General features: G+C 26.8%; 1 protein-coding gene across 1 annotated transcript; it reads right to left on the reverse strand.

Moving 5' to 3' along the window:
- Nucleotides 1-322: 322 nt before the first annotated feature.
- Nucleotides 323-14,302, reverse strand: LOC129984744 (2-oxoisovalerate dehydrogenase subunit beta, mitochondrial-like). The gene is made up of 9 exons (XM_056094694.1): nucleotides 14,061-14,302; nucleotides 11,109-11,186; nucleotides 10,072-10,140; nucleotides 8,172-8,305; nucleotides 7,316-7,471; nucleotides 5,766-5,937; nucleotides 4,180-4,325; nucleotides 3,249-3,335; nucleotides 323-647 (listed from the first exon to the last, which is right to left on the reverse strand). Exons 1-9 carry the CDS (start codon nucleotides 14,209-14,211, stop codon nucleotides 507-509), a joined length of 1,134 nt encoding a protein of 377 aa, XP_055950669.1. The 5' UTR covers nucleotides 14,212-14,302; the 3' UTR covers nucleotides 323-506.
- Nucleotides 14,303-14,449: the final 147 nt, after the last annotated feature.

Below are 14,449 nucleotides of genomic sequence, written 5' to 3' on the forward strand. Positions count from 1 at the left end.
ATGGGAAGTTAGCTGGAATTATATGATGATCCCAAAAATATCATAACATGATTCTTAGTGGTTAGTGAATGTAGCAAGCAGGAGGTGTAACCCCCTAACTTAATTAAAATTAAATATTATCAATATTCATCAAAGGTTGTTAGTAAATAATAAAAATCTTACAAAGATATTTATGACTTGATCATAATTGACCCTAAAATAATATGTACCTATGACAGCAGGCTCGAATCTACCTTCAGGAAGAATTAAGTGTTATGTTAAATGTTGGGAAGTACTAATTTTTCAGGATGGATATTTCATTATAAATTTATGAACACAAAACTATAATGCAACATATTAAACTTTATTTACACAACAAAAAAAAAATTAAAACTTTTGATATAAAAATAATTTTAAATGCAATAATCTTTATCATATGTTTGTCGGCATTAAAAAATGCATGGCACTCAAATGCAGGAAGAAACAGCTGTATGCTGCCATTTGACATATAACATAACAAAATTTGCTTAGAAATTGATTAATTTTTTGATGGCATCAAAACACCTCCATTTTGAAGGGATATAAAAAGGTTCAAATACATGAGAAAAAGGAGCATCATGGCCAGTTACTCGTTGAATAGGAGCTTCCAAATTCAAGAAACATTCATTCTGGAAGAAAAAAAAATCAATTAGGAGCTCATAAATGCAAAGAAATTTTTATTTAATTAATCATTTGCATCTTAAATTAACCCTAAATTGAAATATGTAGCATACAATAAATATTAAAGGTCAGATTAATCTTTCAGATATGCAGATGCCTCAAAAAGTTGCAGAACTAGTTCTGTAGAGCATCAAAGCATGGTCAAACTTGCAGTGATAGCAATCAGCAATCTTGGAAGGCAATCTGCCAAGAAAGATCATTAAGGTAAGTATTAAAGTAGTCAAAGTAATATTTTTGAGAATTAAATGTACATGATTTATTATTTTTTAAATCAATATAATAGCAGAATTTGTATTTTAAAGCCAACAGCAAATTGATGTTTCAATTCCTTCTTTCAACATATATATTCCTAGTGCTCTGAATCAGAATTTTAAATAATATATTCCCACATTTATGAAAACCATTAATCTGTCGCATGTATTTTCAATAAATACTACTGTGTTTTATAAACTCTCACTTTGAATCATTGAACTTTTTGGAGCAAATGCTGTAGTTGATAAAATGTAAAATTCTATGATTCATCTATTTATTACACCTTCATCATTTTACATGAAGAGGAATGGAATAATACAACAACCACAACAATGGGAAACAACTCTTGAAGGAAGAGTAAAATTGAGTATATTCATTATAAGACACTGAATATGAGAATGAAAAAGGTATGGAAAATCTATGACAATGAGGAAACAAGCTACATACTATGCTTTAGGTAGAACTTCTCATATATATAAACATATGATAATTTCATTTTATCAAGACCATAAAAAATATGAATAAGCAGCAATTATGTTGGTAACTGATTAAAAGAATTTACATTTAATGACAAATTAACAAGAAATTTATGAAAACCCATATTCAACCAACAATTATTATGATTATTATTATTTGAAGAATCAGGGTTGCATTCTGAATATTATATAAAAATCATTTCACAATCTAAAAAATACCTTTTTAAAAAGAAATCCAAATTTACAACATAGGATCAAGCATTATAATATGCTATATAAAAATACTAGTGTTATTTCACTATCCTATCCCAGAGCATCAACTTCGAGTTACATCTATATCACTTCAGCTTTAAAATTTGTTACACTATTTTAAAGTGTAACATACATTTGAAATTTCAACAGAATTACACTGAAGAACTAGACTTGCACATATGCTTTCTTTTTGAAACCTGGCCTAAATACAAGCGTATATATAGTATATAAAAATACTAGTATTGTTTCACTCTTTTATCAGGCAGCATTCATTTCTAGTTACTTTCACCTCATTGCAGCTGGACTCAGTGGCTACATCTTCTCATCAATTCATAATTTTAAAGTGCAATGAATTTTTGAAATTTCAAAAGAATTACATTATAGAACCAGAATTGCACACACATAGGCTTTCTTTTTTTAAATCTGACTTGAATATAAAATTCCTCATTTCATTTTAGCCCTAACACATTAGTTATATTGAGATAACTTATTAATCTAAGCATATTGAATGTGTCTAATTTATTTGAGTGCAGTTAAATTCCACACAAATAAGATAAAATATTGAAACTAATGGGAATACTATATGTGAAAATCAAAATCAAACAAAATATGAAAATAGAAAAACTATTTGATATGCATCTGAAAAGTTTTGAAAAAAAGAAATATTTTAAAATTATATATATACATATATATGTAACGATATTTTAAAAACTAATTCATATCTTAATTAATTTTCAAATTTTTATCTTACATTAGATTATGATAACTTCATTCTAAAATGGTTTCTTATTTTCTGATCCAATTCTCATCTTTTTATTTAATTAATTTTACACATACTCTAGAAAACTGATGACTTCAATATTTCTTCAAGCAAAAAGATAAAAAAATTCCTAATATTTACAACATTCTTTTACAGATACCTAAGATTTCCTTTCCTAAGACAGCATGTGCCAAAGAAATCCCTAAAAAATCTCATACTAATATCACTGAAGGGGAAAATTTCTGTCTCTTGCTTTTGTGTTGTGATGTGGTCTCACATATCAATTATCACTTTTTCTCTGTACCAATATGCCTTCCAGAGATGAAATAAATTGAAGTTAAAATTTCAGAAGTTCTATCTTCTTGGCCACACATCTGCAAATTATGTTTACATATATATGCTCGTTTCCTATTGATATAATTTTGTTCAGTTTTATTTCATTAAATCTGTTTCAGGCCAACTTGGATTTCAAATATTTAACATATAAAAGATATATGGCAATTATTTGCATCTTTTTCAAGAAAACTTCTACCAAACTGACAGCTTCTTTTGTCCATTCCTTCACAATATTTGAGCTTTATTGCATTACAAATAATAACTTCTATAAAATATATTAATATTATTGAAGAATTATGTTATATGATTAAAAGGGGAAAAAAAAGATTTTTAACTGTCAGCTGCAAATTTTTAAAAATTTAAAAAAATTTAATTATTACATTTTAAAAAAAGGTTACATCATTAATAAATAACCAATATATTTCACAAGCAATGATAAACAGAAAAAAAGCTAATATAATAAAAATGATTACTTGTACTGTAGCTGCAATTTCAGCTGCAAACCCTCCAGTTAGTGGAGCTTCATGAGCAACAAGCAATCGGCCAGTTTTTTTCACAGACTATAAAATATGTTCAAAACATATATTTATGTTTCACATTAAAAAAAAAATCAATTTTATATTAGAATAATTTTAAACATTATGAAAAATCTTTATGAATTAATATGTTTATTTACAATCAGGTAAAAGATAAATAACTTCATTTTTAAATGATTATGCAAAAATTTCATCTAAATAGCATACAAAATAATCTGGCACAGTATGTTTTTATTAATTATGATGTTATATAAAAAAAAAAATGTTAATAAAAAATAATTAGTTCTGTGGTGAGTAGCGTACAAGCCAGTTTACTGTGGTGAATGGCATATAATCCAGTTAACAACTACACTACACGAGCGTACGCTTTTGTATCATGGTTTAGTTACTGGACTGCGAATCACAAGGTCCCGGGTTCTATCCTTCGCGCATCTCAATCACCTAAATTGGTGACCTCGAACAATGAACCTTCATACAGCTGTTGAGGCGCCATCTACCTGCAACCAAAGTCGTCAGACTCACTTGACGCAGCTACCACTCATTCACACACACTCGCCATAACGCTTAGCGTTACTCAAATAGGGTACAGGCCCATTATACAACAGCTAATAACTCAATACATCACCACTCAACAGCCATATCGTTCGTCTCACTTCTGACTCACTGGAGGGAGAGTACTGTGGTGAACAGCATATAAGCCAGTTAACAACAACCTACACGAGCGTATGCTTTTGTATCCTGGTTTAGTTACTGGACTGCAAACCACAAGGTTCCAGGTTCTATCCTTGCGCATTGCATACCGCTTCAGTTCCAAAAATAATAAACAAAAGAAAAAGTAATAAATTATATCTGGAAAAAGATTACTTACATTAATAATTGTTTCTTTATCCCATGGAAGAATTGTTACTAAATCTATAAGTTCACAAGAAATATTTAATTTATCTTGAGCTAACTGGCAAACTTCTCGGAGCACATGAACTTGTGTTCCCCATCCAATGACAGTGACATCATCACCTGCAGAAAATATGAGAAAACAAATACTTAATAATACAAAATACAACATAAAACATACATTTTTAATAATATAAATATTATATAATAGCATGATTTACATCTGAAATTTATGATAATTTATTTCTATGTAAAATGCCACATGCATAATTTCAAACAAAGCTAGAACAAATGTTAAGAAAAATGAAACATCTGCCATAGGCAAATAATTGGAAAAAGCAGCAATTTAATAGTCTTTTCAATAATAGAAGGATATTGTCACTCTGCTTCATATAGTTAAATGTCAAAAACCAAATTTTTTTTATAAATTTTGTAAATAATTTTTTTCTTTGTTTCAGATGAAAACACATCCAGGAATTATATTATTTCTTAAATAAACAAATAAAACATTAATAATAATCATTAATAAAATTTTACAAATTAATAAACATTTAGGACAACAGAACATTTAAACTTAAACATTTCCTGTTAAATACAAATGCCAAAAATAGTATTAATAATTTAAATACATTTCTGGAGATTTTTTCCCAATCAATTGCAGTTTTATTTTTGCACTTGAGATTTCAGTGCTTGGTCTTGTCAAAAAGTATGCTTAACAAAATTATTACTTAAGAGAAAACTGCCCATGATTATTTTTAATTTAATTAAGTTATATAAATACTCGGTTTTGAAATAACACGAGGGCTACTTTAGAACGAACCTCATAATTTTAAACTGTGGTCAAATAACAAAAACACCCTAAGCAGGCACTCCCTCTCCAAATTTCTGCACCATACCAGTGGGAAGATTTGGATTTGATGGATTTAACATGGTCAAACCCATATTCTTTGGTGAAATTGGGTTTCAAACCTGGTACCATTCTGATTATGAAGCTGAGATCTTACTAACAAGACACCATAGTGACCGTTCTGCATATGATAAAATTTTAATGAAGAATAAAAATACATTACTTAGGTAAATATTAAAAACACTTTTGTTGATGATTTTAGAAATTTTAAATAAGTACTCATGATATAAAGTTATGATACTACAAGATACATTACATCATTTTTAAAACATCATTATATACATAAACAGATATATAGGAAGAATTCTCAACATTTCCAAAAGTGAAAATTCCTCAAATGATATAATTTAATGAAACACAGATTTAAAGGAACTTTCAGCAAATAAAGTATCAACTAGTAGTAATGTATTTCAGACTTAGGGATAAAATGGCAAGGTTAAAATCTGCAAGGAAAAGAGAATTTTTTTTTTCTAAATGTTCAGATTCCAAATCTTTTACAAAAGAGGAAAGTAGAAAGTTAATAATTTGATATTATATTTGACATACTTTTGAAATTAAGATTTTAATAAAGAGTTAAAAACATATTCACAAGTATTTACGCATTTATAAAATATAAAATACATTTTGTGGGATACACGAAAAACAAAGAACAATACCTTCCATAAGAATTTCAGCTTTTGATAAAGGCAATTCATAATCTTTCAATGGTACTTGTTCAACAGCCATTCTGTACAGAATTTTGGGTTCAAAGAAAATACAAGGGTTTTTATCTCTTATGCAGCTCAACAAAAGACCTTTTGCTTGTAAAGGACCTCGAGGAATAACTACCTAAAAGAAAAGTAAAAACAAGTTTCAGTTCGTAAACATCTGAAATAGTTTAGATTTGGAATTTCAAAAAGAATGATGTAGTAAAAATTTCCAAAATAACATCATAATTCAGATTCTTTAATATTTGTTAGGGAAAATACTTGAGAAATTCACTGACAAAATATTCAATCAAAATTTGGCTGATAATTATTGCAAATTAACATCTTTTAGATTAAATGAATTAAGTAAGTATTTTCTTAGTTGTTTTCCGATTTTGTAGGGATTGGATTGCAATGCAAATTGCAATAGACTGGGTCTTAAAGCAATGCAAGCTCTTGGGTCTTAAAGCTATTCTCTCAAACTTTTAAAAGCACATTTTTAATTCATTCCTCATACAAAAGTTTTTTCATCATGTGCAGCAAAAATATTTTACAATATAGTAAAATAATTATTAACTTTTTAATCATAATTTAAAAATTCTAATACACATTTTTTGTTGACTTGAATTTCAAATCAGCAATAGCAAAAAAGCCCCACTAAAACTTGTAGATGAATTTGAAAAAATAAACATAGTAGTAAGAATTAATAAAAGAAAGAACAAAATTTAAATGTCTTAAAAATTTCATTTCTGGACCACCACCAGCCCCAAAAAAAGAAAAAAGGTCTTAACACTAAAGTTGCGAGGTCACTAAATATTTGCCTATTTTACTTATTTGATAATCTGGGCTTGGTTACAAATTAAATTTTTAGGGAGAAAAGGAAACAATCAAAATCTTTTTCACCTGATGTAGAACTGTGCACTAAAATTTTAAAAAGTCTTGTTTTATATACATAACTGATTTACAGATACTAATAAAATACAGTGATGCATTGATTAAATTACAATTAGGAATAAAATACAATGATGTGAGCATTAGAAAAACAAAGATATGTCATTACCAAAAAACACAACATTTATTCTGTTTAATAGCATAAACAAAAATTCTAAAATTATTTATAATGATGATATGATAGAAAACATGTTTACAAAATTTAATTTTTTTAATTATCATTTAACTCTATTTCTAATTTAACTGGCATCATTTTAAATAACAAAATTTCATATCCAAAATATTTTCTGCTAAAGTATTTAGTAAGAAGGGATACAATTATGATAATTAAGCAAAATACTAATTAAATAACAAATCACATAAAGTAATTTTTAAGTAATATAAAAAAATTACCTATAATTTCTAAAAAACGAAATTTTTATAGAATAAATAACTTGTTCTTCATATTTGTTATGTGTTCTCTATTCATTAATATCAGTGTTATATATAGATTTATAAATAATATGTTAATTATTTTGAAATTTCTGATATGCATAAATAAATAATTTCATAAAGAAAAATTATTTTACCTTTATTCCAGGAATGTGAGCAAAAAATGCTTCTGGACTTTGAGAATGATAAAGAGCTCCATGACCAACTGCTCCATAGGGTGTTCTTATAGTCAAACCTCCACAATTGAATTCATTTCCAGATCTAAATCTTAATTTTGCAGCTTCATTTGTGATCTGATGATAAATAACATGCATAAATATTATATGTGATTTTAAATTACGAAGTAACATTTATATCATTGTTTAATAACTAATTTCTAATTATAGGTACACAAATACTTTCAATTAGAAAAACCCATTACAGAAAGTAAAGAATTATATTTTAAATCAAGTCTAAATTCTTATAGAGATCTCCAGTCTTATTAGATATATTTAGCAAAACCTTTTTGACACACTAATATTTTTAAATTTAAAAAAAGAAAGAAGTCTCACTCTTCTGAAAAAGAAACTAAGTTATGAAGCTTTAATTTCATTATTTTAAGTAATCAACAAAGAAAATGGAGAAATGTTATGCTGGATTGTGGAATCTTTTTTAAAGTAGCCATTAAAATGGTCTAAAATAATGATATTCAAAGCTTCATAGTTCAGTCAGGTTTAGACATAGAAGAGAAACACTTTGTCTTAAAAAAAAAGTATCAAAGAGTGTCAATATTATTTTTTTAAATATGGCTAATAAAACTGAGGGATTTTATAAAAACCCCTCTGTTTCCATATTTCCTTTCAGCAATTTCATAATCATGGTTTTAAATTTCATTTAAAGCACTTTTCTTACAGCAAGTATACATCTATCTTTAAATATTTAAAAATTAGTTATTAAGCCATGATTAAAATAGATATATGTATAAATCATTTAAGAATAAATTCCATAAGTTACTTGATCAAATGCTGGATAGATGTAATCAGCAAACTGTATTTCAGCAATGGGTGTAGCACCAGCAATTGCCATGCCTATTCCAAATCCTACAATGCCTTGTTCACATAACGGAGAATTGAATACTCGATCACGGCCTTAAAAAAATGATAGTGCTTTAAAATGAATTAAATATTTATAAAAAAAACTATTTAAGTAAATTTTTTTGAAGACCTATCTACAACAATGTTTTTCTTTCCATTTACATATTGTTTTAAGAGGAATTTTGAAGAAAGAAAAACTGTTAAATAATTGTTCATTTTTCAAAGTAGTTCTAGTTGTTAAGATGTTATTAAATAGTTCTAGTACATAAGCTCTAAATAAATCTCATTAAAAAGCTATGCTTTAAAATGTCAGCTTCCAATAATTTACAAGCATATGAATAACAGAAAGTGTAGTCAAACATATTAATCCATGTTCCATTCCTTCCAGTATCCATATTATATGATAATATATATATATGATAATATATATATATATATATATATATATATAATTTTGAAATATTTTTAAAAAGAATTCCAATTTACTTCAAAAATAATCTGGTAAATTATTAATGAATAATTATGCATTTTTAGTACATTTCCTACTTTTATTACGTTTAGAGACAGTGGCAGATTTAGGTGATTTGCAATCCTATGCAGTGCACATTATGAGGCCATTCTTTTATTAAGATGGCCAATTTAACTTCATAATTCAGCACATTTTTAACATGTTAATGGTTTAGGTTAATATTTCTTATTTTTATTTATTTTGTGAATACACATTTGTTTTTATTTATCTATTGTAACTCCAAACTGCCCAGCATACACATTTGCACATAATATTATTGAAGCAGAGGTACGATTTAATAAATATTCTACTAACTAACTGATTTTTTTTTTTTTTTTTTTTTTTTTTTTTTTTTTGTTCTCTAAGTATAAACTCCATAGAGAAATATAAGAGAAATTGACCAATTATATTTGATAGTGTTAATATCCTTCTAATATTTAATCATTCCTAGAATCTGAATCTTTTTTACAAACTAATTTATATGACAAACTATGAAAAGAGTTTTTTAATTGACTGGCCTGCAGTCTTAGGCAGTTTCTAAAATGGAAATCTGCTATTGTTCACAGATGAAGTTATCAAACTGTTTCTAATATTGAAAGTATGTTTCTATAATTTTGACAATCATGTATAAAAATATTGCATCATAAACATATCTCTTTCCTGCAATTTTTTTCTATCTAATTCTAATTATTTTACACTTAGCAATTTGAATACTCTAGCAGTAATGCAAATTTTTAAAAGGACATTGCATTAAGTACGAGATTAAAAAGCAGTTAGGTAGTAATGAGTTAAAAAGTTCTAAATATAAATGAATAATAGCATTTCTCATAAAATGAGAATGAAGAGTATCATGTAACCTGAATGATTAGGCAGAACGGGTTTCAATTGATTCAAATACATCTTCATAGTTCATGTGGTAAAGATTGAAGACTTCTCACTGAGGAAAAGTTATAGTATCACAATTATGTTTTACACTTTTCTGGTATCAAATTACCAAACAAAATATATAAAATTCTTATATTTACACAATCAACTTCTCTATGTGACATTTTACTAAATTGATGCTACGTCTGCTAACAAGGAACGATTTGCAAATTCCACAGAAATGTAATGTAGAAGGCAATGAAAAAACCGGTAAAGTAATCAATATTTATAATTTTACAAGAATGATGACAATAATGTGCAAGGTTAGTTACTGTGCACAACAAATTAGCAAATTTTATCAATATTAATTCATGTATAATAAAATAAATTCCAAAATATTTTAAATATTATAAGAAGTTTTAAAATGTTATATAATTATTTTCCTTACCATATTTATCTTGTAAACCAACTGTACATCGGAATACACCTCCAAAAGCAACATCTTCACCAAAAATGACTGGAAAAAAATCACAAATCTATCAACATTTATTGGAATTCTTACTGTAATTTAAAGAAATTATACATCAAACATGTACTGAATATGCTTTTTCCAAAAAAAAAAAAAAAAAGGATTTTAAATAAAGATAATTTTCTTACAATTCTTTTGTTGTATAGTCCAATTCAGTTGCTATTCATTAAACATTTAATTTCTACTAACCTCAATAAAATAAAATTACTATAATTAAATGATAAACAATAACAATGGTGCCCAAACTGAGAAGAAATGCTCATTTAATAAAAAGGCAAATCTGAATATAACCTGCACCTAATGGGCAGAAAATAGTCAGACCCGTTTGCAAGCAGAAACTGGACAGACACATTCTTCCAAAGTTCAATTTGAATATTGAAATGAATGGATACTAAGATTTTTTTTTAGTGCTAATGTTAATTTTATTTTTCTAATTCCACACAAATGCCTTAAGTCTTAGAGTTCTAATTGATAAAGATGCAGACTACTTTTTGCAATAAAAATGCTATGAATTTGCATTCAATGGAATTAAATCTTCCACCTACAACTGTCTGGTCCAGAATCTCAGATTCTGTTAAGAGGCTAAAAAGCCCCAAATAAAGGAGTGGTGACAAATGGGAATCATAAATCCACCACAATGAGCATACAAGATACTGATCCTTATCAAATGTACGCAGAAAATAAGTAGTCATAAACATTTGAATATGCAGTATTCTATAATTTTGTCTCTATAAAGTTAGCAACTGAAAAGTGGTTTGATTTGAAGAGGTTTTTATTTTCCTCCTTGCACATTATGCTAAAAGAGGTAATGGTAATGAAATAAGTTTAATGTCTGTTCTGTAAAGCAGTTACTGTCTGCGGCTCAGATTGTAACAAACTACAACAATCTTGCAAAGAGACAGTTGATCTTACTGTTCAAATTGATATGTTTTTTAAAAAAATTCAAAAATACAAACCTGCTGATGGATCTGCTGCAAGAGCCAAGTCTAATGCATTAGTCACAGCTTGAAAAAGATTCATTCGAGTTGTTTCTCCTAGATAAAATAAATAACATCAGACCAGAAGAATACATTTCATATTTCAGATACCTAAATATTTTACCATTTTACTACTCATACAAAAATATTTCTAGTACTGACACCAAATCATAAGATATTAGCTTAAATCTGGTAAACAATGGTTGGTGAAAAATTACATATGGTAATTTTTATTACTAAGACACGTTCATTCCACTTTTAAAAAAATTATTATATCTGTCATTACTATATGAACATATTTTAAATATGATACTTATTACTAAAAAGGATATACGAACTGAGAAATTAATAAAACAATCAATATCAAAAATAACAGATTATTAAAAAGCTCAACCATATGAATATGTTAATGTTGAACTCAGCAAAAAAATGACCACAGTATCTCTCCCATAGAAGGCATGTTTTGTCATCATTAGGTGGTAGTCACCACTCACTATTTCTATACCTACTAAGGCAGCAAGAAAAAAATAATCATTACAGAAGTTGCTCATCCCCATACCTGTAAAGAAATGAATGTTGCAGATCTATTTTCGGTTTTCCTCCCTAATGGATGAAATTATCACATATTCAAAATAAAATATCTAGGATCCCACAATTTCGAAGGCCACTATATCCTCAGAAATTTATTTGTATACTTTCCAAGCTAATTTAATTTTATGTCTTCATATGATTCACAAGAGCCAAGTATAATTAAATCAAGTGTTATTTAAAATAGAGATAATAATTCTTAGAATTTGTTTCATGTTTCCAAATTTATTTGCAGACTAATGCAATTCATTTTGTGTTGGCTAATAAGCATAAAAACCAACTGTTGTGACAATCTTTACATTGATGTTTAAATCTTAATAATGAACTGTTTTGTTATTTCTATGTATCATAATATTTATTACTTCAAGCTACTAAAACAAAGATTAAGTTAGAATGAATGAAAAATATCTATTTTTGAAATTTGGAGAGGCTGAAAGGTGTTCTCAAAACTTGTACTGTTTATACAATTTAAAGAATTTAATTTATACCCTCTTTCTTTCCACACACAAAAAAAATTCCTTCTGTTATCTAAGTAATATATGAGAAGAGCAAAATACTTAAAAATTATTGAAATAAAATACTATTATATTTAAAAAGTGTCTCATCTATTACACGAAATATTAAGATTTTAAAATGTATTTTAATACTGTTATTATCTTAATAAAAAAATTTTACATAACCTTTTTAGAATGAAAGAGCATTTCATTAGCCTTATTTAACCCTTTCTTGGCCCGTGGGAAGTATGCTTCATACAAAATTTATCAATCTTTGTATGAAATTATGTAGGTTGGCATAAGTTCTAACAAATTTTTTTAGTAAGTCAGAAACTTAGATGCTTCAGTTCTTTATCTCAGACAAAATGATGTGTCTTGTTTTGTTACTTAATTATTAATTAACCAAAATAATTAATTAATCAAATTAACTTTATCTAAAAAGCTAAATAAATCCTTTTTCTTATTCTAATTTCAAGATTAAAAATATTTTAACATAATATGACTAGAAAAAAATGGTCCTTTAAAGGGTTAACCACACATAATTTTTATGATATTAATACTTTTTTTTATATTATTTGAAATTTTTACTTTCTTGTATATTAAAGGGATAGATATCAATGAGGCAATTGATTTTTGGAAGAATTCTTTTACAAGGTTTTCTTTATTTAATTGGATTCTTTAGATTTTAGTTAGGAAAGTATAAAACTTAAAAAATATATTTCATTATAATACAATGATTTTTTTTTCAGTATTTCTTATATAATTTTGTCAGAAAATTGTTGAACTAAAAGCATTTAATCAAAACATACTTGAAAATTTTTACTAGCATTAACAGTTAAGCATATTTTTAATAATTTTTAGCAATGCACCTATGTTATAGAATATCCTTAAAAAATTTTATTTGAGTCCTCTCACCAACATATAAATTGAAATATGTGACATTATTTACATCGTTTCAGCAGGTCAATTTCAATAAGATCCTAGGAAGATGCCATTCTTTTTTTTGTATATATATTTAAAGCTATAAAACTATGCTACTTGTTAACATTACAACTCATGTTAGCTTATTGCTAGGTATGATTTTGTCAAACAAAAGTTGTCATCTAATTATTATAGCATAGTAAGAATAAAAGGTACCTGTGTAGTAACAGCAACTCATTGTCAAACTTTAGACTTAAGTATCTCATTAGAAAAAGTAGTTAAATTCTCGAAATGATTGATCTTTGATAGTAAATCGCTACCAAGTGGTAAACACATAACTATTGAATAAATGATGCACAGAGCATAATATAACTTTTTATTCTCATGCTGTCATCAGTATGAATAAGCATGGTATTATTTTTTCATCTCTTCTGAGTAATCGAGTTCAAAAACAGACATAAAATGCTTTACTTCTACAAAATTAACTGACGGACATTTGAGGCATCTGTATGCCTTCAATATAAGCTAACTATTCACTTAAAAAGCAAATAAAACTAAATAGATAAATGATTATTACTAATGACACCTTATAATATGCTTCACATTTTTATCACGTATGTGTAAAATTTTGATAGCAACATACAAAGATTGTTATAATTATGGTGATGCTAAAACAAAATATATCATAACAACTAAAAAATATACTAATGAGATCTAAGGGTGTTTCAAAAACATATTTCATAGAAAAAAATTAAATCAGTCAGCTATAAAAATAGTATGAAAAGCATGTAATTTTACATTTCTCCATAATAAGATTCAAATCATCACAAAGTTATAAAGAAAATGTATTCATGTATGTAATAAATTCTGGGGTGTAATAAAAATAGCATTCAGGTCATTTTCTGGAGAGAAAATATCCTTCAATTACCATCTGATGCAGAAACTGTATCGGGTACATACGTAAAGTGAGACAATCTATAGGATAATTTAAACTGTGTTCTGCTTTTCAAAAAGCTTGCTTTATCGATATTTGTTAGTCTTTTAAAAAATGTTGCATTTTTCAACTGTTTCAAGGCCATGGTTAATAGGAAACGAAGGGACGAAAACTGATCAGTAATACGAAACGAAATTTCTTATTTGTTTACAAATTTGTGTCTCATTAGTTCACTAGGAGTTAAGATGTATATATCCTGGCAATTAGTTGGACATTTCTGGAAAAAACATAGTTTCAGGATATTCAAACAAAATTAATTTAAATTCAAACAAATAATAAAATTATGCTTAAAATGTAGTTTGAAGAAAATTTTATTCAGATTC

This window comes from Argiope bruennichi, chromosome 9 (genome assembly GCF_947563725.1).
Source record: "Argiope bruennichi chromosome 9, qqArgBrue1.1, whole genome shotgun sequence".
Classification (NCBI taxonomy): domain Eukaryota; kingdom Metazoa; phylum Arthropoda; class Arachnida; order Araneae; family Araneidae; genus Argiope; species Argiope bruennichi.

Excerpts from the sequence above, each read along its gene's own strand:
- LOC129984744 (XM_056094694.1), bottom strand. The coding sequence starts at position 14,211 with ATGGCCTTGAAACAGTTGAAAAATGCAACATTTTTTAAAAGACTAACA. Across the intron at positions 7,472-8,171 it reads TCTATCCAGCATTTGATCAA|ATCACAAATGAAGCTGCAAA; the intron begins GTAACTTATGGA and ends ATTTATCATCAG. Across the intron at positions 3,336-4,179 it reads ATAAAGAAACAATTATTAAT|TCTGTGAAAAAAACTGGCCG; the intron begins GTAAGTAATCTT and ends CATATTTTATAG.